This window comes from Coregonus lavaretus (assembly GCF_964263955.1).
Source record: "Coregonus lavaretus genome assembly, chromosome: 36".
Classification (NCBI taxonomy): domain Eukaryota; kingdom Metazoa; phylum Chordata; class Actinopteri; order Salmoniformes; family Salmonidae; genus Coregonus; species Coregonus lavaretus.
The window spans coordinates 24,389,475-24,417,292 of record NC_140023.1 but is presented as its reverse complement, the minus strand read 5'-3'; the positions used below and the strand labels follow the sequence as shown (position 1 = coordinate 24,417,292).

At 41.0% G+C, this 27,818-nt stretch overlaps 1 protein-coding gene across 1 annotated transcript; it reads right to left on the bottom strand.

Annotated features, from left to right (window-relative positions):
- Positions 1–314: 314 nt before the first annotated feature.
- On the bottom strand, positions 315–27,774 carry LOC311110854 (nucleolysin TIAR-like). Its single transcript, XM_084153447.1, has 13 exons — positions 27,584–27,774; positions 26,510–26,606; positions 23,628–23,777; positions 23,418–23,472; positions 23,238–23,325; positions 17,795–17,870; positions 17,353–17,461; positions 14,333–14,428; positions 14,132–14,216; positions 10,651–10,774; positions 10,367–10,518; positions 1,759–1,797; positions 315–1,659 (listed from the first exon to the last, which is right to left on the bottom strand). The coding sequence occupies exons 1-13, from the start codon at positions 27,610–27,612 to the stop codon at positions 1,545–1,547; spliced, it is 1,215 nt and encodes a 404-aa protein (XP_084009573.1). The 5' UTR covers positions 27,613–27,774; the 3' UTR covers positions 315–1,544.
- Positions 27,775–27,818: the final 44 nt, after the last annotated feature.

The following is a 27,818-nucleotide window of genomic DNA, read 5'->3' as shown; positions in this document are numbered from 1 at the left end:
TTCTGTAGGCCTACTTGCTATTGCAATGGTGTTGTGTATCTGTTACAAGACTGTGCTTGATTTATGTCCTAAATGTTGTCAAAAGAAAAATGCTTTAAATTATGTATTATTCATGTTAATTGTATTTACACTTATACACTTTATAAGTAGTATCAAGTCAGATATAGTATTTTGAGTAGTTACTCATGCTTAATTTTATAAAGCATTAGCTTTATTATATTTACTCCCGATTTAGGCGAACATAGCTCAAGACTTGAATTAGACTACAGTAAATGCACTGAACACAAACAAGAGGGGGATCAGCTTATTTTCTTCCAATAATTATTTTTTATTGAGACCCTTTTACATTGAAAATTGAATTGTCAATTGCTGAATTTATTTGTCATTAAAACAATTGCCATTTTACATTCAATACTTTGAGCAACCAAGAGAATACATTTTCAAAAACGTGCAATTCACCCTCAAAATGTCTCCAGGAAACGTTCACTACTTGTCTCCTGCTATTAGCTGAAAATGGCACAACTTTAAATGATAAAAACATCGGTTCTAAAATCTAGAGTTCAGCTTTCTAACAGGGCTTCATTGAGTAAAATAATAAAAGGGTGCAGTAACTGACATTTAAATTAAGGCTTCTTTGTAAATTATATTGAATAGATTCAATATGTCAGCCCTGCATTGCACACCCATCTACAGTATATACAACATTAGGTTTGTGGAGCTCCTGTGACACTAAAGAGTACATGCTTGGAAACCCTTATTTCAAATCAGGTGTTCGAGGGTTATATACACACACACGTTTGGCCTTCATGACCCTTTTCCATTATAAGTGACATTTACAGGTATAAGCAAATAATAGCATACAGATTTACACGCATTATTAAGGAATACGGCTAGTACAATGTCAGGAAACGAAGAAAGTGAAGTAAATAAAATGTAAATATACATAATGGCACACAAATCCATATGCCTTGGAAGATTTAAAGCAAATATGACCCTAAAAGTGCTTTTTCCTTGCTTTGTTGGGCCAAAATGCTAAACGTCTTAAAGCAGGAGACTGAACATGTGTTTACTCATCTGTCAAATGTTCAGAAAGTGATTTAATCAGAAACTCTTTAACAATTTAAAGAGCATTATGTTCTGAAAATGTACAACTTCTTTCTATATGTACCTGTGCAATGTCCTGTGACAAACATGGGTATATAAATGACATTAAGTCTGTTTTAGACTACATTAAGTGGTCAACTAAAACTCATCAAAAAATCCTTACCAAGATATCCCCTATATAAAAGCGTGAAAATTCAGTCCAAGTTTTTTTTCATACTTCTTGTTGAAATTTAATTTGTACACAACACAACTTCAGCCAATAAAAACAACTCCCTACCTGTCTTTATAAATAACATTTGCTTCCTCAAAAGAGGTAAACTATTGTTGTTCCTGATCTTCTCTGCTTTAACACAATCTCTCCAGATGATTACAATGTTATTTTCTTTATGTTCTCCTAACTGAAAGTCCACTAATTCCCACTGATGTGAGTGAGAGCCTGATCACTGTGTCTGGTAGCCAGCCATGTTGAAGTTTCCCTGGTTGGGCATCACAGGACCGGGCTGGGACGGCGCCGGGGATCCAAACCCTCCCACCCAGGCTGGGGACTGGGACTGTCTGCAAGAGAGAAGGTACACACAAGGGAAGGTTCACAGCAAGATGCAGAGGCTGGTAAGTGAAAGCTTTGGGCTGGAAAGCACTGAGTGTGTTTGTCACCTTGAAATGTTCTGTGCTGCTGCGGCCAGAATGGAGTCCCTGTGAACAAGATGTCATAGTTAAGTGTGGCTCCGGAGTCAAACCATTTCCCCAGGTTTGCTATGACACTGGATGGCCTATGCTTGCAAATGTCAACAAGAAACTGTGGTCAGAATGATCAGGACTGTCCTTAAAATGTCTCCAAACTGCTGTTTTTCAGGAGAATATTGTTGACAGAAAAGTAGGAGTAAAAGTGACATGAGCTTTATAACTTCCACGCTGTTAAAATTGAAACTACATAATGAAAATATAGCTGCGAGCAGCAATGAACGGGGTTCAGAGGATGACAAAGGACACGAGCAGTCGGATAACAAAGCAAGGCCACTGCGGAGTGGATTTACCATGGTTTAAAATGGACATGTAAAATCTGATTTTTTATAATAACTGCCATCTTTTGACCAATCCCTTAGCATTTCTCAAAATAAGTTAAGATGTGTAGTGTTGCAAGGTATACCGGTACCACGATAATATCACAGTACCAAAACATCACGATACCAACATTTTAGAATACCGTAGTACCATTTTATATGATACTACCAACGATTTTCAGCCCTACCGATCTAAAGAACCTGCTGGCACGTTATAACATTTTTATGAAGTCAGTTTTGTTTATAAAATTCAGTTGAATTTAAGCAACAGCCACTAGTCTCACTCACCTGCTTCTCTCCGTCCGCTCTTCATGCACGTCTATTCCGCTGTCAGTTTTTATAAATATAATTTAGCCGTGATGGCGAGCGGGGATGCAGACCCTTTAAGATTTGTACATTTGTTACATTGGAGCAGCGTGCAAAGTGAGCAATACATTGTATCATTTCATCGCATGTTATAACCAAGAGCACAGACCAGTCTGAGTAGACTTTGCAAGTTCACAGTCATGCAGCCTCTGAGTTCAGAGAGGGACAATAGAGCACCGCTTTGCGACAGGCATGCTTGCAGCTTTACAGCAAAGAAAAAGGCTTGTGTCTGGCCTAAACGGTTAAAAATATGACCCATATTACCGGGGATGCCTTTTTTCCCCCCCTTTCTATCAGGATTCGCGCACATTTTATATAATTTCACAAACCATGTCGCGGGCCATTTTAAACTAATCCAGATTGCAGACTTAAGAAAAAACTTGAGACAACGGACTACCTTGTTTTACTCCTCTTAAAGCTCAATACTTTGAGAAGTAACCAATATTTACTATTTTACACCTGGGGTTGCTGTACATAACTTTAACCCATTGTATAAGAGATTCACCTAAATTAAAGTAATCCAGGAATTTATATATAAATTCTAGTCGTACTTTATCAAACGCCTTTTCAAAATCTTCTATGAAGACCAGGCATGGTATCTTCATGATGTTCAATTGTTTCAAGTAATTGTCATATATTATCTCCAATATATTGTCCATGTAAAAAACCTGTCTGATCAGGATGAACAATATCTGGTAAAACATTTTTTATTCTATGTGCTATGCAATTCGCCAGGATTTTCACATCACAACATCGAAGTGTAAAAGGCCTCCAGTTTTTTAAATGGACTGGATCTTTATACTTAGCACCTGGGTCCTGTTTCAGTAGTAATGAAATCAGACCTTGTTGAGTACCTGAAAGTCTACCATTTTTATAGGAGTATTTAAAAACATGCTAATAATGGATCTTTGAGTACACCAAAAAGGGCTGATATACCTCTACTGGTATACCATCAAGCCCTGGTGTTTTTCCAGACTGAAAATATTGAATTGCCTCAAAAAGTTCCTCCTCTGTAAATTGGCCTTCACACAGGAATTTGGTTACATTTTACATTATTAATGATATTATTATTAGGAAATAAATCCTTACAGTTAACATCATTAAGTGGAGATGGAGACTGAAGAAAACATATGCTTAAAATATTTTGCTTCCTCTTTCAAAATATCATTTGGTGAATCATGGATGACGGTCATTTGTAACGAGTTTCTATAAATTATTTTTGGTAGCATTTCTATGTTGAAGATTCAAGAAAAATGTAGTGCATCTTTCACAATTTCCATCCAATTCGCTTTATTTTTGTAATAAATTACACTTGATCGTTCTTGAATAAGTTCCTCCAATTATTTGTTTTCCCTCTAACTTATTTTGTGGCTCTATAGGAGTTTATTGCCATCTACCTGCGCTATTATTTCCTCTATTTTCTTTTAGTCTAATCTTTTGACCTAAACTGTAGTAACCAAAAAAGTGTTAAATCAAAATATGTTATATTTTATATTTTTCAAATAGCCACCCTTTGCCTTGATGACATCTTTGCACACTCTTTGCATTCTCTCAACCAGCTTCCTGAGGTAGTCACCTGGAATGCACTTCAATTAACAGGTGTGCCTCCTTATATCTCACCAGGTCAGGGTTTTTCAGCGTCCATATATCCACTAGTTCTAATGTAGCCATGATTTCATAATCTCCTTAAAAATCATCAGGGTGATCATTTTCTGTAGTGTGATTTCCTTTACGATCCATTGAGGTACTTAAAACCATATTATCTCTCACAATAATAATAGATTCATTCATTGCTTGTGAGCTCAATAGATTATTATACAGTGCATTCGGAAAGTATTCAGATCCCTAGACTTTTTGCACTTTGTTACATTACAGCCTTATTCTAAAATGGATTAAATACATTTCTCATCAATCTACACACAATACCCCATCATGACAAAGCGAAAACAGGTTTAGACATTTCTGCAAACTTATTAAAATAAAAAACAGAAATACCTTTACATAAGTATTCAGACCCTTTGCTATGAGACTCGAAATTAAGCTCAGGTGCATCCTGTTTCCATTGATCATCCTTGAGATGTTTCTACAACTTGATTGGAGTCCACCTGTGGTAAATTCAATTAATTGGACATGACTTGGAAAGGCACACACACCTGTCTATATAAAAGGTCCCACAGTTGTCAGTGCATCTCAGAGCAGAAACCAAGCCACGAGATCGAAGGAATTGTCCGTTGAGCTCTGAGAAAGGATTGTGTCGAGGCACAGATCTGGGGAAGGGTACCAAAAAATGTCAGCAGCATTGAAGGTCCCCAAGAGCACAGTGGCCTCAATCATTCTTAAATGGAAGAAGTTTGGAAACACCAAGACTCTTCCTAGAGCCAGCAGCCCTGCCAAACAGAGCAATCAGGGGAGAAGGGCCTTGGTCAGGGAGGTGACCAAGAACCCGATGGTCACTGAGAGCTCCAGAGTTCCTCTGTGGAGATGGGAGAACCTTCCAGAAGGACAACCATCTCTGCAGCACTCCACCAATCAGCCCTTTATGGTAGAGTGGCCAGACGGAAGCCACTCCTCAGTAAAAGGCACATGACAGCCCGCTTCGAGTTTGCCAAAAGGCACCTAAAGGACTCTCAGACCATGAGAAACAAGATTCTCTGGTCTGATGAAACCAAGATTGAACTATTTGGCCTGAATGCCAAGCGTCATGTCTGGAGGAAACCTGGCACCATCCCTACGGTGAAGCATGGTGGTGGCAGCATCATGCTGTGGGGATGTTTTTCAGTGGCAGGGACTGGGAGACTAGTCAGGATCGAGGGAAAGATGAACAGAGGAAAGTACAGGGAGATCCTTGATGAGAACCTGCTCCAGAGCGCTCAGGACCTCAGTCTGGGGTGAAGGTTCACCTTCCAACAGGACACCAACCCTAAGCACACAGCCAAGAAAACGCAGGAGTAGCTTCGGGACAAGTCTCTGAATGTCCTTGAGTGGCCCAGCCAGAGCCCGGACTTGAACCCGATCAAACATCTCTGGAGAGACCTGAAAATTGCTGTGCAGCGACGCTCCCCATCCAACCTGACAGAGGCTGAGAGTATCTGCAGAGAAGAATGGGAGAAACTACCCAAATACAGGTGCGCCAAGCTTGTCGCATCATACTCAAGAAGACTCGAGGCTGTAAATCACTGCCAAAAGGTGCTTCAACAAAGTACTGAGTAAAAGGGTCTGAATACTTATGTAAATGTGATATTTCCATTTTTATTGATAATACATTTGCCGAAATTTCTAAAAAACTGTTTTTGCTTTGTCATTATGGGGTATTGTGTGTAGATTGATGAGAAAAAACAACAATTTAATCAAGTTTAGAATAACGCTGTAACGTAACAAAATGTGGAGAAAGACAAGGGGTATGAATACTTTCCGTGTGGATCATCATTATTTGGTCCATATAGATTAATTAGCTAGATTGTTTTTTGGTCCAATAGCATATTTAAAATGATCCATCTTCCTTGAGGATCCGTTTGCACAATCGGATCAAAATTGTAATTAATATAAACATACATTTCTCCCTCCCAGTCCTTTCCAACCCAACCTCATCTATATTTGTAGAGTGAGTTCCCTGTAAACAATATATATTATTTTCCTTCTCTTTTAGCCAGGTAAATACTGATTGTCTTTTCTTATTATCTGCTAAGCCATTACAACTGGCTATACTTATTTCACCACTTACCATAATGAGATACAATTTTCAATTATACTTACCACAACCAATGTTTCTAAAATTACCATCAAAAAGGACCATGATGATTAAGTGTCCATATAGCTGTACCATAATATTTGCACTGTTAAGCATACTGTAGCTGCAACTGTGTAAACCTCCAATTGTCCTAATATTCCACCCACTAAAACCTCCCTCCTCTGTTGTCACTAAGACCATCAGACCATCTCCCTGACTCATGACGCACCTTCACGTCCTAAGGCAAACCCTTGGCGTAGGCCAGAGGGAAATATGGGCAGTCCCAATACTGCCACCCTTCACACATTCAAAGTCCCATAAGTCTATTGCATATCTAGGAGGGTGTTTTTAAAGAGAGAACTAACCAAATAACATGGAAAACAGTCTGAAAAAAATAAAACAACAACAATAGATAATATTACTAGAAAAAATAATAGCACAATATTATAAATTCATGGTCATATTAAGAAAGTCCTAGCCAAGGCTATAACCATGTCAGCCCAGCCTGCTCAGTTCACCTTTCCAATTGTTACATTTTTTTTAGAAAGAAACCTATAGATATCGCAAGACCAGTTATTTATGTCCATTACATGCACGTTGCCTATCGGCAGAGAGACATACAGTGGGGAAAACAAGTATTTAGTCAGCCACCAATTGTGCAAGTTCTCCCACTTAAAAAGATGAGGCCTGTAATTTTCATCATAGGTACACGTCAACTATGACAGACAAATTGAGGAGAAAAAATCCAGAAAATCACATTGTAGGATTTTTTATGAATTTATTTGTAAATTATGGTGGAAAATAAGTATTTGGTCACCTACAAACAAGCAAGATTTCTGGCTCTCACAGACCTGTAACTTCTTCTTTAAGAGGCTCCTCTGTCCTCCACTCGTTACCTGTATTAATGGCACCTGTTTGAACTTGTTATCAGTATAAAAGACACCTGTCCACAACCTCAAACAGTCACACTCCAAACTCCACTATGGCCAAGACCAAAGAGCTGTCAAAGGACACCAGAAACAAAATTGTAGACCTGCAACAGGCTGGGAAGACTGAATCTGCAATAGGTAAGCAGCTTGGTTTGAAGAAATCAACTGTGGGAGCAATTATTAGGAAATGGAAGACATACAAGACCACTGATAATCTCCCTCGATCTGGGGCGCCACGCAAGATCTCACCCCGTGGGGTCAAAATGATCACAAGAACGGTGAGCAAAAATCCCAGAACCACACGGGGGGACCTAGTGAATGACCTGCAGAGAGCTGGGACCAAAGTAACAAAGCCTACCATCAGTAACACACTACGCCGACAGGGACTCAAATCCTGCAGTGCCAGACGTGTCCCCCTGCTTAAGCCAGTACATGTCCAGGCCCGTCTGAAGTTTGCTAGAGTGCATTTGGATGATCCAGAAGAGGATTGGGAGAATGTCATATGGTTAGATGAAACCAAAATATAACTTTTTGGTAAAAACTCAACTCGTCGTGTTTGGAGGACAAAGAATGCCGAGTTGCATCCAAAGAACACCATACCTACTGTGAAGCATGGGGGTGGAATCATCATGCTTTGGGGCTGTTTTTCTGCAAAGGGACCAGGACGACTGATCCGTGTTTAGGAAAGAATGAATGGGGCCATGTATCATGAGATTTTGAGTGAAAACCTTCCATCAGCAAGGGCATTGAAGATGAAACGTGGCTGGGTCTTTCAGCATGACAATGATCCCAAACACACCGCCCGGGCAACGAAGGAGTGGCTTCGTAAGAAGCATTTCAAGGTCCTGGAGTGGCCTAGCCAGTCTCCAGATCTCAACCCCATAGAAAATCTTTGGAGGGAGTTGAAAGACCGTGTTGCCCAGCGACAGCCCCAAAACATCACTGCTCTAGAGGAGATCTGCATGGAGGAATGGGCCAAAATACCAGCAACAGTGTGTGAAAACCTTGTGAAGACTTACAGAAAACGTTTGACCTGTGTCATTGCCAACAAAGGGTATATAACAAAGTATTGAGAAACTTTTGTTATTGACCAAATACTTATTTTCCACCATAATTTGCAAATAAATTCATAAAAAATCCTACAATGTGATTTTCTGGAGAAAAAAATTCTCAATTTGTCTGTCATAGTTGACGTGTACCTATGATGAAAATTACAGGCCTCATCTTTTTAAGTGGGAGAACTTGCACAATTGGTGGCTGACTAAATACTTTTTTCCCCCACTGTATTTCATGTAGTCCTCACTATATTGATTTGATATCCTGTTTCTTTCCGACAAAACGGAAGAAGGAAAAAGGAACATACATTCTAATGACTTCCAGTAAAAATGTGTCTTAGGCATCACACTACCCATAAAGGGATACATAAGCTTAACTTACAAATCGACCCTGACACAGCCATGGCACGATAGCAAAAAAAACAAAAAACATGCAGTACTGACAATCCAGAGCGAGTAAACCTGTAAAACCAACCCGCTCTCCACCCACACACATTTTGTTTTTATTCCAGGGTCGTTGCTCTATCACCTCAGCTGTTTTACACCTAGGCCTATATCATTAGGATCGAGAATATAAGGGTAGCGTAAATAGCTAATGTAAAAATTATATAATATCCTTCTTGCTTAGAGAAGTGCTTCCATAAGCCAGTTATTGTGTTGGCTCTACCGTTAGCTTTAATCAGTTTAACCCAGTGTTAACCAGCCTGCCACACACTAATAGAGACAACAACCCTGTTGACAATACTCAATCCATTTGCCGGTGTGTATCGGAACAATAATATGTCCTTGACATTTTTTATATTGAGATTTATTTTTGAAATGTAAAAGATAATTATTTTAGGATCCTAGACAGGTTTTTAATTATGTCATTCTTTATCCTTGCCCTAGATTAGATCTATTCATATTTATTACGTTTTCTCTTAAATTCTATTCGTTAATTATTGGTTTGATAACAATGTTGTTCAGGTCATGTTACCTAGCTAGCTAACAACCTGGTAACTTGACAGTAGGTTTAGGCAAATTTGAAAGGAAAAGCGTCTGCTACTCATGATATGTGCTTAAAAAAGGTAGGATTCATATAGGCCTAATTAATGTAAGCCTAAACTATATCAAAATCAATTTATTTCTGGTGCTCCTTAAATTCTGTTTGGTGCCTAATGTTTTAAAAGTTTGGAGCAGTGTGTGTATGTGTGTTTGTGGGAAAGAGAATGACGTGTGTGTTTATGAGAGTGAGGGAGACAGAGTGTGTGAGGAAGGGAGGGAGAGTATGTGTCTGTGTTAACTAAAGAGTAAAGAAGGTTTAATGCTGTGTTTTCCCCTTACTGACAATGAAATGCAGATCATTATGCATGTATATTCCTTCCTCCCATTCCTACAGCCAAATCACAGGTAGGCCTTTGCAAATATGAGCAAATCAGCCATTCTATAGCTGTCCATGTGCTTGGCACGTTCTGGCAAAATTCCCGGAGCATGTTCGCGTGATACTGCTGTCTGTCTAGTGCGCACGGAGTGTTAGTTCAGTAAAACCAGATCTAGAAAGATGGCAGCAACCATGAAACAGTATGCGAACATGAGTAGATTACGTTGAAAACAACGGTTGGCCATCTTGGACGCTTTCTAGTTCTTTTATAGCTCAATGGGGCGACTGATAGGGTTTAAGTGAGACTGCTTATAACTGTGCCCCCCACAGGCCAATTGGTGCCAATTTTTTTGACCAAGTTACTCATGGCCTCTAGTATCTGTGTGCCAAATTAGAAAAAAACGTTATTTGACCATGTCAAGAAAAAACTTTTCAGACAATAACAATAGGTTTTCACAGGTTCGCTGTGAACCCCTAATAACAGCTATTGAGTTAAGAAAATAGTGTGGGGGAAAAAATTATGAATGTAACCAGCAATGTGAGGCTATTTTGTGAAATCACCGTGCTATGGTGTAATTCCGCACCAGGAAGCCTACAGTATAGTCAGAAGAAAATGGCGAACAGTCAGTCTACCATAACTGGAGATGGCAAGAACAGAACTCCATAACAAAGAAGTGCTGCAAACAACTGAACGGGTTTAGATACTTAGGAAAGAATTCTCCTTTCAAGAGCATTTTACAATGTCCAAAATGTTTAATACTCACTCAACACCAAATCCTTGCTGATTCCATGACTGTCCATAAGACACTCCATAAGAAGGCACTTGCCAACCATTTGCCATGTACTGTTGTCCATACTGCTGGGCCTGGGGGCTCCCATACATTTGGTTCCATTGTCCCCACTGACCATACTCCATCTGAAAGATAACAGGAAACATAATACAGAGCAGGATGCATTTTTCTGGGTGAGTAAAGCAAATCATGTGCACTGGGAAATGTAGAGATTTTATTTGAGCAATGTCTCAATTAAAAAGATACTTGTGTCCTACCTGTGGTACGTTTTTGGCCATGTCGGGGGATTCTTTGCCCCAGTAGCACTTCACTATGTGGCATTCGATGGACGTTCCATTTACAGAGACAATTGCATGGGCAGCACTTTCATGGGAGGAAAACCTGTCAGAAGAACACAAATGTCAACAAGAAACTGAGGTCAAGAAATGTATTTCAGCAATGCAATGAAAATGTAAAGTAAAAACGTGCAGCATAATTACTTTTTTTTAATTTTTATGGTTTATATACAGGTAACTGCCAAAATAAAGGAAGCACTTGAGTAAATTAGGGTTCGGGTGGCTCCGTTCTGGCATTTTTCTTGCATGGTATAGGTTCACTCAACCCCTTAGAGGGCAAGGTAAATGCCAATAAATACACAGCCATTCTGAGATCACCTTCAACCTATGGTGAAGCATTTCTATTCTGATGGGAGTGATCTCTTCCAGTATGACAATGCTCCCATCCACAAGGCACAGTTGGGCACTGAATGGTTTGATGATGAAATTTCTCGAGGAATACTGGTGTCGCATCTCTCCAATAGAGTTCCAGACACTTGTAGAATCTATGCCAAGGTGCATTAAAGCTGTTCTGGCGGGTTCTGGTGGCCCAACGCCCTATTAAGACACTTTATGTTGGGGTTTCTTTTATTTTGGCAGTTACCTGTAGTGTTTACTAAGAAAGTAATAAGTACAGAGCATGGCGCTTGTAACGCCAGGGTAGTGGGTTCGATCCCCGGGACCACCCATACGTAAAAATGTATGCACACATGACTAAGTCGCTTTGGATAAAAGCGTCTGCTAAATGGCATATTATTATACTATTAATAAATGAGTATTTCATTCAAGAGCATTTATAACTCCACTCAAAAACTATTTTGGTATTTTTTTCATTAGTCCATTGTTGATACAGTCCCAAAATGTTTTACATGTCAGCAGTGAAGTTCAAGATATTGGACTTGGCAAGTGACACTTCGCTTCTTGAAAGTCCAAGATCTTGAAAACTTGACTGCTGGCATGCAAAACATTTTGGGACTGTATCAACAGTGGACTAATGAAAAAAAGACCAAAAAGATTGAGTGGATTTCTCCTTTTACATTTTTATCAAATCACATTTTATTTGTCACGTGCTGAATACAACAGGTGTAGACCTTACCGTGAAATGCTTACTTACAAGCCCTTAACCAACAATGCAGTTCAAGAAATAGAGTTAAGAAAATATTTACTAAATAAACTAAAGTAAAAAATAAAATAAAATACAAATGAACACAAAATAACAATAACGAGGCTATATACAGGGGATACCGGTACCGAGTCAATGTGCAGGGTTACAGGTTAGTCGAGGTAATTTGTACATGTAGGTAGGGGTAAAGTGACTATGCATAGATAATAAACAGCGAGTAGCAGCAGTGTAAAAACAAAGGGGAGGTGGGTCAATGTAAATAGTCCGGTTGGCCATTTGATTAAATGTTCAGCAGTCTTATGGCTTGGGGGTAGAAGCTGTTAAGGAGCCTTTTGGACCTAGACTTGACGCTCCGGTACCGCTTGCCGGGCGGTAGCAGAGAGAACATTCTATGACTTGAGTGACTGGAGTCTGACACATTTTTTTAGCCTTCCTCTGGCACTGCCTAGTATATAGGTCCTGGATGGCAGGAAGCACTACCCTCTGTAGCGCCTTACGGTCGGATGCCGAGCAGTTGCCATACCAGGCGGTGATGCAACCGGTCAGGATGCTCTCAATGGTGCAGCTGTAGAACATTTTGAGGATCTGGGGACCCATGCCAAATCTTTTTAGTCTCCTGAGGGGGAAAAGGTGTTGTCGTGCCCTCTGTGGTCCTCTGTAGCTCAACTGGTAGAGCACGGCGCTTGTAACGCCAAGGTAGTGGGTTCGATCCCCGGGACCACCCATACACAAAAAATGTATGCACGCATGACTGTAAGTCGCTTTGGATAAAAGCGTCTGCTAAATGGCATATTATTATTATTATTATTATTCACAACTGTCTTGGTGTGTTTGGACCATGATAGTTTTTTGGTAATGTGGACACAAAGGAACTTGAAACTCTCGACCCGCTCCACTACAGCCCTGTCGATGTGTATGTGGGCGTGTTCGGCCCTCCTTTTCCTGTAGTCCACAATCAGCTCCTTTGTCTTGCTCACGTTGAGGGAGAGGTTGATGTCCTGGCACCACACTGCCAGGTCTCTGACCACCTCCCTATAGGCGGTCTCATCGTTGTCGGTGATCAGGCCTACCACTGTTGTGTCGTCAGCAAACTTAATGATGCTGTTGGAGTCGTGTCTGGCCACGCAGTCGGGGGTGAACAGGGAGTACAGGAGGGGACTAAGCACGGACCCCTGAGGGGCCCCCGTGTTGAGGATCAGCGTGGCAGATGTGTTGCCTACCCTTACCACCTGGGGGCGGCCCATCAGGAAGTCCGGGATCCAGTTGCAGAGGGAGGTGTTTAGTCCCAGGGTCCTTAGCTTAGTGATGAGCTTTGTGGGCACTATGGTGTTGAACGCTGAGCTGTAGTCAATGAACAGCATTCTCACATAGGTGTTCCTTTTGTCCAGGTGGGAAAGGGCAGAGTGGCGTGTGATTGAGATTGCGTCATCTGTGGATCTGTTGGGGCAGCATTGGAGTGGGTCTAGGGTTTCTGGGATGATGGTGTTGATGTGAGCCATGACCAGCCTTTCAAATCACTTCATGGCTACCGACGTGAGTGCTACGGGGCGGTAGTCATTTAGGCAGGTTACCTTCGCTTTCTTGGGCAAAGGGACTATGGTGGTCTGCTTGAAACACGTAGGTATTACAGACTGTCAGGGAGAGGTTGAACATGTCAGTGAAGACACTTGCCAGTTGGTCCGCGCATGCTCTGAGTACACGTCCTGGTAATCCGTATTGCCCCGCGGCTTTGTGAACGTTGACCTGTTTAAAGGTCTTGCTCACATCGGCTACGGAGAGCGTGATCACACAGTCGTCCGGAACAACTGGTGCTCTCATGCATGCTTCAGTGTTGCTTGCTTCGAAGCGAGCATAAAAGGCATTTAGCTTGTCTGGTAGGCTCACGTCACTGGCAGCTCGCTGCTGGGATTCCCTTTGTAGTGCGTAATAGTTTGCAAGCCCTGCCACATCCGACGAGCGTCAGAGCCAGTGTAGTAGGCTTCAATCTTAGTCCTGTATTGACGCTGTATATGTATATGCATTTATAATGTCCTGTATTGACACTGTATATATATTTATAATGGATTATCCATGAAATGTACTATAAAGCATAACCAAACAAGGTTGTAATAAAATCATTGAACTACTACTTCCACAACTAAATCTGATTGGATTCTAGACATTATTGGGGGCTTTTGGTGTAGTATTGGAAGATGTATCATTGAGTCATGTACCGGTACTGCCATCTACAGGACGAATTAGGCAATATCTAGTGTAGTACATAAACAAAATAGTTAACCTTCGCTTAGAACAAAACCGTACCTGATGAAAGAGTAACCTTTCTCTGGGAAAACTCTGATTTCCATTATTTGTCCAAAGGGCGAGAATGTCTGTCGCATAAGGTGCTCTGCAACAAAAAAATATTTCAATGAAACATTCAGCCAACCCAGTCGCAACTTTGTTGGCAACATCTAATGATTCTAAACCGTCTGCATGCATCTTTTCATGTTTAAATTAACTTGCCTGACAGTCCTGACTGGATTCCTCCACAATACACGGTGCAGTTCTGGGGACTGGATTGGTTCACTACATCTTCAAACCTCAGCTGCTTCGAGCCATCTGGTGTAAACATACAAAAAAGTGGTGTAGTCATGATTTGAACATTGGGGGGGACCAAGTTTGGCGGGGGGTCTGGACCCAGAAAAAAATGTAAACTTGAAAACGCATTTCCTACATTTTAGAAACGCCCAATGTAGCCATTTTTATTTCAATATCAAATTATTTATAGGTAACAATTAAAGTGTATTGTGTAATAATTTTCCATTCAAATGGTAATATTTTTTTTACAAAAATAGCTTTTTAGCAAAAAACAATTTTTCAAGCAAGAATTTTGCTAGGACTCCGGAAGTGGTCTGAGTCGGGAGGGGAATGACACCAAAGCAGTGCATTAACCACAATGTGGATCAATCTACCAGAGCTGAGGGGCCTAATGGGAGGGATATGTGACCTGAAAATGTGCTATTATTGGCAGAGGTTTTAAACTCTTTGTTATTGGTCTATTAACTTATACCACCTGGTGACGTCACCAGGAAAGCCAAAACTCCACCCATGCAAAACCTGCTGATTAGAAGGTCCTGTGTAGATTGTATTTTCAACCAGCAACAATTACATTTCACATTATCTCGCACTTTTACAGTGTTAATTTCTTCAGCTGTTGTATAATATGATACAAAACACAGTAAAAACAGATTTTTGACTGCACTGGGCCTTTAACAAGGTTCACCATTATTCATGATCTCTCTGGAAGGTTTGTAGAAAAACATAGTAAAGACACGTTTGAGTAGTGTTTTAAAAGGACCCCCCCCCCCCCAAGAGGAAGTTGACACCACAATTTCAAAAGTAATTTCCTGTCCTAGAGAGGAAATGCACGTTTAGGTTCCACCTCCAAAGAATGGCGAAGGCTCCTTATACACATTCACGAATTGGGTGTGGGAATTTCCATGTGGAGTTAATAAACATAAACAAATATGCTAGCTAGCTACAGCTGTAACTGTAGCTAGCTAGCATGCTAACCTTATCTAGCTAGCTAATGTTAACTGTTGTTGATGTGGTTTTGGCTTGTTCTAGAACTGGACTTGTCATAAGCATTGATTTAAAGAAACTTTGCCACAGATGGAAACCACTGGCCTATCTTTGACTTCGCCATCTATTGTTATCTCCAAAGTGTTGGCATCTTCCATAAATTGCAGCCGCGAATCCGCCATAGAAATAGTTAGAATGAATAAGATGAAGCTCCTTTCATTTTCTTTCACAGTTGCCGTTTCATTATCTGGATAGACACTTGTGGCTTCTAGCTAACGTTACACCAATCAAAGCAGTGGTGTGTGTGTGTGTGTGTAGTGAAGCAAAAGGGTTTGCAAAATGCCATCACATCACGTAAGACATTTCTTAAATACAGACTAGCTAAAAAAATACGTGAAAATGGACAAATGATCCAATAATTATAATTATCTTCTGGTAAAAAAAGGTGGTGGTGCATAAACACAAGTTTGCACCCCCTATTTTCATTTGCTCCATGGCTAAGCACCTTACCCCCAATCCATCTCCTAGTGCGGAGTGCCAAGCAGAGGCATCAGATCCCATTTGTAGAGTCTTTGGTAGGACTCGACCGGGGATCGAACTTCCAACTTTCCAATCTCAGGGTGGAAACTTTAAAGGCCCAGTGCAGTCAAAAACGTGATTTTCCTGTGTTTAATTTATACTGAGTGTACGAAACATTAGGAACACCTTCCAAATACTGAGTTGCACCCCTTTTTGTCCTCAGAACAGCCTCAATTCGTCAGGGCATGGACTCTACAAGGTGTCGAAAGCGTTCCACAGTGCCAGTGTCTCGCGGGTCTGTGTCCCCAAATCCATACTCACACATGCAGTCAGAGCCGGACCTAGCCTTTTTGGGGCCCTAAGCGAAACATTTTAGCGGCTCCCCTCTTGACAGAGGAGAGAAGTTTTTTTGTTTTAGAGTTAATTTCCTGCAGTCTACACATTTTGCCATGGCATGTAGAGAAATGTTTGCAGTTTTTAATATGATACCTGATTGAGAGTGACTAACAAAATCAATGGGGGCCCCCCGGTCGGTAATTTGACCATGATTACTACAAGTTTAGATAGCTGGCTAGACTAATTTACCAATCTAAAAATGTTTTGCCTGGCTACCCAGACTCCTGGCTCCGGCCAAACACTACGCCACACCCACGGACGTTCGTTTCTTCACTGCAATGAGTCTGGATCCGATTACCTCCCCGACCCTTCACCGAATGCGAATACATTAGGGGGCCGTCTGATTGGTCCAGAAACTGACGGGGTGGGCCAAAACACACATGGGTAAAGCGGCGGTTAGATACTCTGATTGGTTAGAGACGATCCAATCGCTGATGACTATTTTGTACAAACACCCCTCGTGCCCTTCGTCACCACAAACAACTTCAATGTCAGTCTCAGACTAGAGTATGTAGCAAAATGACAGAGCAGCAGAAGAATTTAGTGCGAGTCATCAGGCTAAAAAAAATTTGCTGACATGGGTGAGTGTGTCAGTGACTGACATAACAAGAGAAGCCAGCTTCTAACGTGTCCTGCGCAACTTGTGAGTGTTGTAGAGGGAAATGTACGTGTTGTAAATGTACATGTTCCAACAAGTACATTTCCCTGAGAGTCGTGGCTTTCAGAGATGGGGTCATAATAGCTGATAGCCCCAACCGTTCAAAAGTTGGAGCCAAATTTGTAGGAAGAAAACTAAAACTGCTCTGTTGGACACAATTGCATTTAGCGGATATTGGAGGTTGCTCACGTAACCGCAGTTCTATGAACTAAGCGGCACATTCAGTGGATCGAAAATTATTGGGGGAGACAAAATAGCTCTCTAGAATATTGTGGGGGGGGGGGGGGGGGGGGCGTGTCCCCCTCAGTTATACGCCGACTGCACCTATGGAGCATTCAGCCTCATAACTCCCATTTCAACTCATTAGTCATAGCTCACTCATACTTACTGTCTTGCACATTTTTGGGGGCGGGTGGCTTGCGAGTTGCCCAGTTGGTCCTGATCTGGCGTCCTCCTAACCACTGTCCCCCCATGTGCACGATTGCATTCTCTGCATCCTGTCGATTTAAACAAAATACAAAGTTTCTTCTCCAGATTCTACATGCTTCTATACATATTCTATAAACTAAGTGCTATTATGTAATTTATAACGTTTTACATACTAGATGGATAGATTAGAATAGATATTCAACAGGAATAATGAACTATCAAACAAACTACAACTTGTACTTAAGTTACAATTCGATCAACAGAACACAAAATGTGCATTTACTGTGTACTTATTTTTAAAAGTTTAAATTATCTAAAAAGATCAAATCTACTGAAAATAGAAAAGAGTAAAACAGAAATAGAAATAACCTTCATCTTGTGTTCCTGCACTGGAGCCTTACCAGTTTGTTATAGAAGGACACAAATCCATACCCCTTAGATTTTCCTGTCGTCATGTCCTTCACAACACGAGCATCCCTGAAAAGGACACAAGACAACAGTATCCATAACACTGAACTGCAAATAGACTACATTCTCCCATAAAAATCTTAATTACTTTTTTTAAATCCTCAAATGATTACTGGTAATATTGCATTTGAAAACAAAAACATGCGACCTACACTGATATTTTAATTGCTTCTTTCTCCAGATTCATTTTCAGTTACGGGTTCTCTGTCAAATATTGCACCAATTATAATCCTCAAAAACAACACTTCTTATGGATTACCATGCATTCCTAATATTTGCTGATGGTGCTCATCCTATCAATAGAAATATCAAAGAGAAAAAAAATGAATTAAAACGGCATACATGGCCTGATAACAGATTTCTTTATTTTTCCTGGTCAATTCGTTACCACCAATATGGAGTTTGGGGAGCTGCAAATTTTAAAACATTTACATTTTCAGAATTTTAGGAAAGGAGCATAAAACTATCAACAATACTAAGCAAACCAGAATGAGACAACAGTTTTACACAGACCTTCTTAAGTACACTGCTCAAAAAAATAAAGGGAACACTTAAACAACACAATGTAACTCCAAGTCAATCACACTTCTGTGAAATCAAACTGTCCACTTAGGAAGCAACACTGATTGACAATACATTTCACATGCTATTGTGCAAATGGAATAGACAACAGGTGGAAATTATAGGCAATTAGCAAGACACCCCCAATAAAGGACTGGTTCTGCAGGTAGTGACCACAGACCACTTCTCAGTTCCTATGCTTCCTGGCTGATGTTTTGGTCACTTTTGAATGCTGGCGGTGCTTTCACTCTAGTGGTAGCATGAGACGGAGTCTACAACCCACACAAGTGGCTCAGGTAGTGCAGCTCATCCAGGATGGCACATCAATGCGAGCTGTGGCAAGAAGGTTTGCCGTGTCTGTCAGCGTAGTGTCCAGAGCATGGAGGCGCTACCAGGAGACAGGCCAGTACATCAGGAGATGTGGAGGATGCCGTAGGAGGGCAACAACCCAGCAGCAGGACCGCTACCTCCGCCTTTGTGCAAGGAAGAGCAGGAGGAGCACTGCCAGAGCCCTGCAAAATGACCTCCAGCAGGCCACAAATGTGCATGTGTCTGCTCAAACGGTCAGAAACAGACTCCATGAGGGTGGTATGAGGGCCCGACGTCCACAGGTGGGGGTTGTGCTTACAGCCCAACACCGTGCAGGACGTTTGGCATTTGCCAGAGAACACCAAGATTGGCAAATTCGCCACTGGCGCCCTGTGCTCTTCACAGATGAAAGCAGGTTCACACTGAGCACACGTGACAGACGTGACAGAGTCTAGAGACGCCGTGGAGAACGTTCTGCTGCCTGCAACATCCTCCAGCATGACCGGTTTGGCGGTGGGTCAGTCATGGTGTGGGATGGCATTTCTTTGGGGGGGCCGCACAGCCCTCCATGTGCTCGCCAGAGGTAGCCTGACTGCCATTAGGTACCGAGATGAGATCCTCAGACCCCTTGTGAGACCATATGCTGGTGCGGTTGGCCCTGGGTTCCTCCTAATGCAAGACCATGCTAGACCTCATATGTCTGGAGTGTGTCAGCAGTTCCTGCAAGAGGAAGGAATTGATGCTATGAACTGGCCCGCCCGTTCCCCAGACCTGAATCCAATTGAGCACATCTGGGACATCATGTCTCGCTCCATCCACCAACGCCACGTTGCACCACAGACTGTCCAGGAGTTGGCGGATGCTTTAGTCCAGGTCTGGGAGGAGATCCCTCAGGAGACCATCCGCCACCTCATCAGGAGCATGCCCAGGCGTTGTAGGGAGGTCATACAGGCACGTCGAGGCCACACACACTACTGAGCCTCATTTTGACTTGTTTTAAGGACATTACATCAAAGTTGGATCAGCCTGTAATGTGGTTTTCTACTTTAATTTTGAGGGTGACTCCAAATCCAGACCTCCATGGGTTGATCAATTTGATTTCCATTGATCATTTTTGTGTGATTTTGTTGTCAGCACATTCAACTATGTAAAGAAAAAAGTATTTAATAAGATTATTTCATTCATTCAGATCTAGGATGTGTTATTTTAGTGTTCCCTTTATTTTTTTGAGCAGTGTATATACAGTCGGATCCAAAATTATTGACACACTTGATAATATATAAAATAAATAATTTAAATACTGAGCTATATTGTACACTCAAATTGTTGTTTAAAAGTTATTTCCCCCCCTAAAAAAGGTTGGGGTAAAAGTTGACAATACCTTTCAAAATCTCACCTTGCGAGGATAATGGCATTGAGCTTTTTTCTAAAATGTTTTATAAGTTGGAGAACACATTGGGAGGGATCATACAGAATCCTTCCAGATCCTTCATCTACATTATAGACAGCCCCCTTCAATTCAAACCACAGGTTTTCAATCGGTTTCAAGTCCGGAGAAAGATGGCGATTGCAAAATGTGTGCTTGGAGTTATTGTCTTGCTGGAAGAACCACTTATGGCCAAGTTCCAGCCTCCTGGCAGAGGCAACCAGGTTTCTGGCTAAAATGTCCTGGTACTGGGTAAAGTTCATGATGCAGTTGATCTTAACAAGGGCCCCAGGACCAGTGGAAACAAAATAGCCCCAGAAAATAAAAAGATCCACTACCATATTTTACAGTAGGTATGGGGTTATTTTCTGCTCATGCGTTCTCATTGTCACCAAACCCACTGCTGGTGTGTGGCAAAAGAGCTCTATTTTCATGTCATCTGACCAAAGCACCGGTTCCAATCTAAGTGCCAATGCCATTTAGCAAACTCCAGGCGTTTACATTTGTTGGATGACATGAACATACAGCTCTTTGGCCACGGACACCAGTGGTGGGTTTGGCGTCAAAATGAGAATGCATGAGTAGAAAAGAACCCCATACATACTGTAAAATATGGTGGTGGATATTTGAATTATTTCATCTTTATCTCATTTTTGCTCATCTTTATCAAGGGTGTCAATTTCGGACCCCACTGTATATTGAATATTGGAGTTTGTTATTCTAAACTAGGTCATGTTAATACAAAAAATACACATGGAAAGGAATAATAAATGAGAAAAAAAGTATACATCTGAGTTTCCAGTGTGTACAGTTCCTTGCGGTTAGCCTTCAAGCTCCTGTCCAATCCTATAAGCATTTCTGTAAAATAACCAGAGCACTACTACTTAACTGAGACTCACAACTATGGAAAGGCTGAAAGCTTCTCAGGGATACACATACAAGTACCATCTTAAATCTGCCATCACAAACTACTTACCATTTCCTACATTTATCAAAAAAGCATGAGGGAGAATTGAAAGCTGACATTCAATGTTGGGAGTGAAATTAGTGTGGGGGTTTTGATACAGACTGAAAGTCAATATCCATACTATACGTGACAACTGAAAAGAGCTTGTGTCACTTCTGTCATTCCGTTTCTCACAATGATCAAAACAGTTGAATGAATAACTAATGAAAGGGATAGTGATTTATTTATCAAGACTGGGAGTGACGTTCTTTAAAAATTGTATTTCAACCAATAGTCAAAGTAATTATACCTACAACGCATATTATATATATATATATATATATATATATATATATATAGTTGAAGTCGGAAGTTTACATACACTTAGGTTGGAGTCATTAAAACTTGTTTTTCAACCACTCCACAAATTTCTTGCTAACAAACTATAGTTTTGGCAAGTCGGTTAGGACATCTACTTTGTGCATGACACAAGTAATTTTTCCAACAATTGTTTACAGACAGATTATTTCACTGTATCACAATTCCAGTGGGTCAGAAGTTTACATACACTAAGTTGACTGTGCGTTTAAACAGCTTGGAAAATTCCAGAAAATGATGTCATTGTTTTAGAAGCTTCTGATAGGCTAATTGACATAATTTAAGTCAATTGGAGGTGTACCTATGGATGTATTTCAAGGCCTACCTTCAAACTCAGTGCCTCTTCGCTTGACATCATGGGAAAATCAAAAGAAATCAGCCAAGACCATTGTAGACCTCCACAAGTCTGGTTCATCCTTGGGAGCAATTTCCAAATGCCTGAAGGTACCACGTTCATCTGTACAAACAATAGTACGCAAGTATAAACACCATGGGACCACGCAGCAGTCAGACCGCTCAGGAAGGAGACGCGTTCTGTCTCCTAGAGATGAACATACTTTGGTGCGAAAAGTGCAAATCAATCCCAGAACAACAGCAAAGGACCTTGTGAAGATGCTGGAGGAAACAGGTACAAAAGTATCTATATCCACAGTAAAATGAGTCCTATATCGACATAACATAAAAGGCCGCTCAGCAAGGAAGAAGCCACTGCTCCAAAACCGCCATAAAAAAGCCAGACTACGGTTTGCAACTGCACATGGGTACAAAGATCATACTTTTTGGAGAAATGTCCTCTGGTCTGATGAAAAAAATAGAACTCTTTGGCCATAATGACAATCGTTATGTTTGGAGGAAAAATGTGGTGGTTTGCAAGCCGAAGAACACCATCCCAACCGTGAAGCACAGGGGTGGCAGCATCATGCTGTGGGGGTGCTTTGCTGCAGGAGGGACTGGTGCACATCACAAAATAGATGGCATCATGAGGAAGGAAAATGATGTGGATATATTGAAGCAACATCTCAAGACATCAGTGAAGAAGTTAAAGCTTGGTCGCAAATGGGTCTTCCAAATGGACAATGACCCGAAGCATACTTCCAAAGTTGTAGCAAAATGGCTTAAGGACAACAAAGTCAAGGTATTGGAGTGGCCATCACAATGCCCTGACCTCAATCCTGTAGAAAATGTGTGGGCAAAACTGAAAAAGCGTGTGCGAGCAAGGAGGCCTACGAACCTGACTCAGTTACACCAGCTCTGTCAAGAGGAACGGGCCAAAATTCACCCAACTTATTGTGGGTAGCTTGTGGAAGGCTACCTGAAACGTTTGACCCAAGTTAAACAATTTAAAAGGCAATGCTACCAAATACTAATTGAGTGTATGTAAACTTCTGACCCACTGGGAATGTGATGAAAGAAATAAAAGCTTAAATAAATCACTCTTATTTTTTTCACATTCTTAAAATAAAAGTGGTGATCCTAACTGACATAAAACAGGGAATTTACACTAGGATTAAATGTCGGGAATTGTGAAAAACTGAGTTTAAATGTATTTGGCTAAGGTGTATGTAAACTTCTGACTTCAACTGTATTTATGTAGTTACACATCTATTCTGTTTATGGACCCCTTACAAACACATGAGAAAAACTCTAAAGTAACTAAAATGATCAGAAGAAATAACTGAGTAAAACAATTTCCAGAGGATGTCAAGTCAGAGGAAACATACTAAATCCAACAAGCTTAAAACATAAAGCAACTTACGAAATTTTCCCAAAAGGTGCAAATGCAGCTTTGATATCCTCAGTGGTGATCTCAGGGCTCAAGTCTCCCACAAACACATGGAAGTGATCTGAAACGGCCAAGAAATAATCATTATTATTCCCTGATGCAGCTACTGACTTTGTAGTAAACAGGAAAAAGTTAAAAAATGTAAACACTTACTAGATGTATCTTTCTTCTGGCTACTTGGAGTGGTGGCCCAATTTACTTTGACCTCCTGAAGATTAAACATTTCACAGAACAATCAAATGTAAGTGGAGCAAAGGCATTCATTCCATGTCCCTAAAAGCCACTGTGAAAGGGTTAGAACCAGCACTTCTTAGCAAGAAACAGCCTCACACAGAGTATTTCATTGCAGAGTGGAAAAATTACCTTTCCCAATATCTTCCTCCCATTCATGGCTGCTAGGGCAGCAGCAGCATCTCTGTGTTCAAAGAACTCCACAAAGCAATACGGGTCATTGCTTGATTGCTGCAAAACAGAAAATCCCACAGAAGAGTTCATCCTCCTGCTATCGGGTTGCTGAGAAAAAAAAGTTGGGAGAGTATATTATTGCCAAACGTATATTTGGAATACAATTGCAAGTACTGAGTGACCATGTTACTCTATCGGAGGATTACAGTGTATCATCAATATTGTGCTGCTATATGTAACTGAGCCAATGTTAGCCAATTAAAAATAATGGCCATCATATTTAAAAGGCTGGGATTCAATAACCCTAACCTCTTTCTTTTGGAAAAGTGTGCAAAAAAGGTTAACCAGCCAAAGGCTGAAAAAATAAGCAATTTGATCTGATTGCATTCATTGCATAACATCTAAATAGAACCAACTACAATTGGTGCCATCTGAACTTGGCCTAATCATACATTTATTAAAGGAGAAAGAAAGTTAGCCGAAATGGAAAACATCCCATTTCGACTGATAAACATTCCCTGATCCATCTGACTGAACGCGTCACTCAGGACAACAACAAAAAAAAGAGACCAAACCTAAGACGTCTCAACTGTCACCTACAGTGCATTCGGAAAGTATTCAGCCCCCTTGACTTTTTCCACATTTTGTTAGGTTACAGCCTTATTCTAAAATTGATTAAATTGTTTTTTCCCCCTCAATCTACACACAATACCCCATTATGACAAAGTAAAAATCAGGTTAAGACATCGTTGCAAATGTATTACAAATAAAACACTGAAATATCACATTTACATAAGTATTCAGACCCTTTTACTCAGTACTTTGTTGAAGCACCTTTGGCAGCGATTACAGCCTCAAGTCTTCTTGGGTATGACGCTACAAGCTTGGCACACCTGTATTTGGGGAGTTTCTCAAATTCTTCTCTGCAGATCCTCTCAAGCTCTGTCAGGTTGGATGGAGAGCGTCGCTACACAGCTATTTTCAGGTCTCTCCAGAGATGTTCAATCTGGTTAAAGTCTGGGCTCTGGCTGGGCCACTCAAGGACATTCAGAGACTTGTCCCGAAGCCACTAATACGTTGTCTTGGCTGTGTGCTTAGGGTTGTTGTCCTGTTGGAAGGTTAACCTTCACCCCAGTCTGAGGTCCTGAGCGCTCTGGAGCAGGTTTTCATCAAGGATCTCTCTGTACTTAGCTCCGTTCAGCTTTCCCTCGATCCTGACCAGTCTCCCAGTCCCTGCCACTGAAGAATATCCCCACAGCATGATGCTGCCACCACCATGCTTCACCATAGGGATGGTGCCAGGTTTCCTCCAGACGTGACGCTTGGCATTCAGACCAATCTTGGTATCGTCAGACCAGTTTCTCATGGTCTGACAGTCCTTTAGGTGCCTTTTGGCAAACTCCAAGCGGGCTCCCATGTGCCTTTTACTGAGGAGTGGCTTCCGTCTCGCCACTACCATAAAGGGTAGATTGGTGGAGTGCTGCAGAGATGGTTGTCCTTCTGGAAGATTCTCTCATCTCCACAGAGGAACTCTGGAGCTCTGTCAGAGTGACCATTGGGTTCTTGGTCACCTCCCTAACCAAGGCCCTTCTCCCCCGATTGCTCAGTTTGGCCGGCGGCCAGCTCTAGGAAGAGTCTGGGTGGTTCCAAACTTCTTCCATTTAAGAATGATGGAGGCCAGTGTGTTCTTGGGGACCTTCAATGCTGCAGACATTTTTTGGTACCCTTCCCCAGATCTGTGCCTCGACACAATCCTGTCTCGGAGCTCTACGGACAATTCCTTCGACCTCATGACTTGGTTTTTCCTCTGACATGCACTGTCAACTGTGGGACCTTATATAGCCGTGTGTGCCTTTCCAAATCATGTCCAATCAATTGAATTTACCACATGTGGACTCCAATCAAGTTGTAGAATCATCTAAAGGATGATCAATGGAAACAGGATGCACCTGAGCTTAATTTCAAGTCTCATAGCAAAGGGTCTGAATACTTATGTAAAGGTATCTGTTTTTTTATTTTTTTATAAATGTGTAAACATTTCTAAAAACCTGTTTTCGCTTTGTCATTATGGGGTATTGTATATAGATTGGAGGAAAAAATAATTTCATCCATTTTAAAATTAGGCTGTAACATAAAAAAAATTGGAAAAAGTGAAGGGGTCTGAATTCTTTCCCGAATGCACTGTAGGTCATATGGAGGGTAGCCTATAATGTCTCACCCAGCTACGCTGGAGATGTCGACAAAGTCTTGGTCAGGTCCACTAGAAACCATTACATCAGCATCCCATGGTAGACCATGTTTACCCTTATCCCCCTGTAACTACGGTAACTGCAAGGAGTAGGATATTAGACCGATTTAAGGGAGGATATTAGACCGGTTTAAGGGAGGTGCTGAATCCAATCCCTTTTGGGTGACAATGAAATTATTGAAAAAAAAACTGCATCAAAAATAAATGCTAGGTAATGCAAGGATATAGGCTAAATGTTTTATAAAAGGGTAAGCCTAATTACCAATGACCTTTCCCGTCCTTGATATGTCAAGGCAATTATGTAAATGTAATGGTGTGTTTTTCAACATGATGCAAATCTTATCAGTTTTATATGGGAAATAAAGACCAACAAACAAAGGCAACATTGATTCAAAATGAATGGAAAAGGGGGTGGAATTATGTGAAAAACTGGTATGTGCCAATGGCAGCTGTTACAGTCAAAAAGGTTAACAGTAGTACCCTGTATACTGACTTGAATTCCTAGACCTAGTGCATAATACATGATAATGAAACTAGTCAACACAAATGTCTCCATAAGTCATCACAGCTAACAGAGCAGAACATATCTTACCTCAGTTATCATTTTACAACTTTTGCAAGGTCCAATTTGGGTGAACAGCTGAAGAATCAAAATTTCTGTTACATCTCTGGACAGGTTACCAACATACCTAGGGAAAAGATGGGGCAAATGAGTGATCTTAGGAGGTTGATTAAGGATAGGCTAAGGATAGGATAAGTTTAGTTGCTTCAAATATTGGCTTGAATGTTATTTATTGAATATCAAATTTAACTACACAAATCTTTAGTTTTAAGCACACAAATCTGATTTTGCTCATGATTGTGGGAAGGTATGTGCCCCGATCTGTCCAATGAAGACACCTCTGGAAAACAAATCTGTCCATTTAGGGAACTCCTTTTGGCTCTGAGTCTAGCGGACACCTTTTGGCACTAGACAAACGGTCTGCATAGCCTCTAGATCTTACAAAATGTATTTAGATTTTACTTGTTATTTGGTTTAAGGTTAGGCCTAATTGGTCAACAAAAGACGAGGACCAAGGCACTCTTCTTGCAATTAATTATAGCCTAATTATTATGTAGCTATTATTTATTGACCAACCAAAGTAGCTAGCTATCTATAAGTATCAACTTGTCTTGATACTAAGATTAAGTAGCTAATTCGTTTTAAATAACACATGTTCCTCATTACTGCAGTATGCAGACAAGAGAAAGGCAAGTCGATTAAACTCAACTCGTAAATCGTTGAGTATAGTCGGCTAGAGAGAAAGGCATGACTTAGTTAGCTGTCAGCTAGCTAACTACTATAACGTTATCCCAGCCATGATGGGGACATTTCAATAACATGAAGATAGCTAACATTAGTTATCTAGCTAGGTAACTTAGCTAGCAGCAAGCTGATGTGCCATGCAAGATATGATTGCCTAAGTTCACGAATACAGTTTGGTCAGCCTACTGACTGTAACCGTTGTTTCACTGGGGAGAAAAAAAGTATGCTGATTCGCCTAGTGAGAGGTTGAAATGAGGAAGCTGTTGAGGTCGATAGTTATCTAGCTAGTTAACAGTTAGTTAGCTAACATTGTCAAGCTAGCTAGGAGGCAAAGTCGTGGCTGTTGTGTTGACTACTTACAGCGTTTTGGGGTGGCTTTCGTCTTCCATGTTAAAAAATCGATTGATTTAAATGCCGACTTACTAACTGGGAAGGCTGAATTAAATAAGAAGATAGCCTAATCAATGTATTTATACGGTAGCTAAGCTAGCTAGCTAGCTAAGAGGAAGAAAATGGCGCAAACCGGAGAGTCAGGAAGCCGACTGATGCGCATGAGCATTTAGTCTACAGGGGATTTAATAAAGTTGAGTCAGCA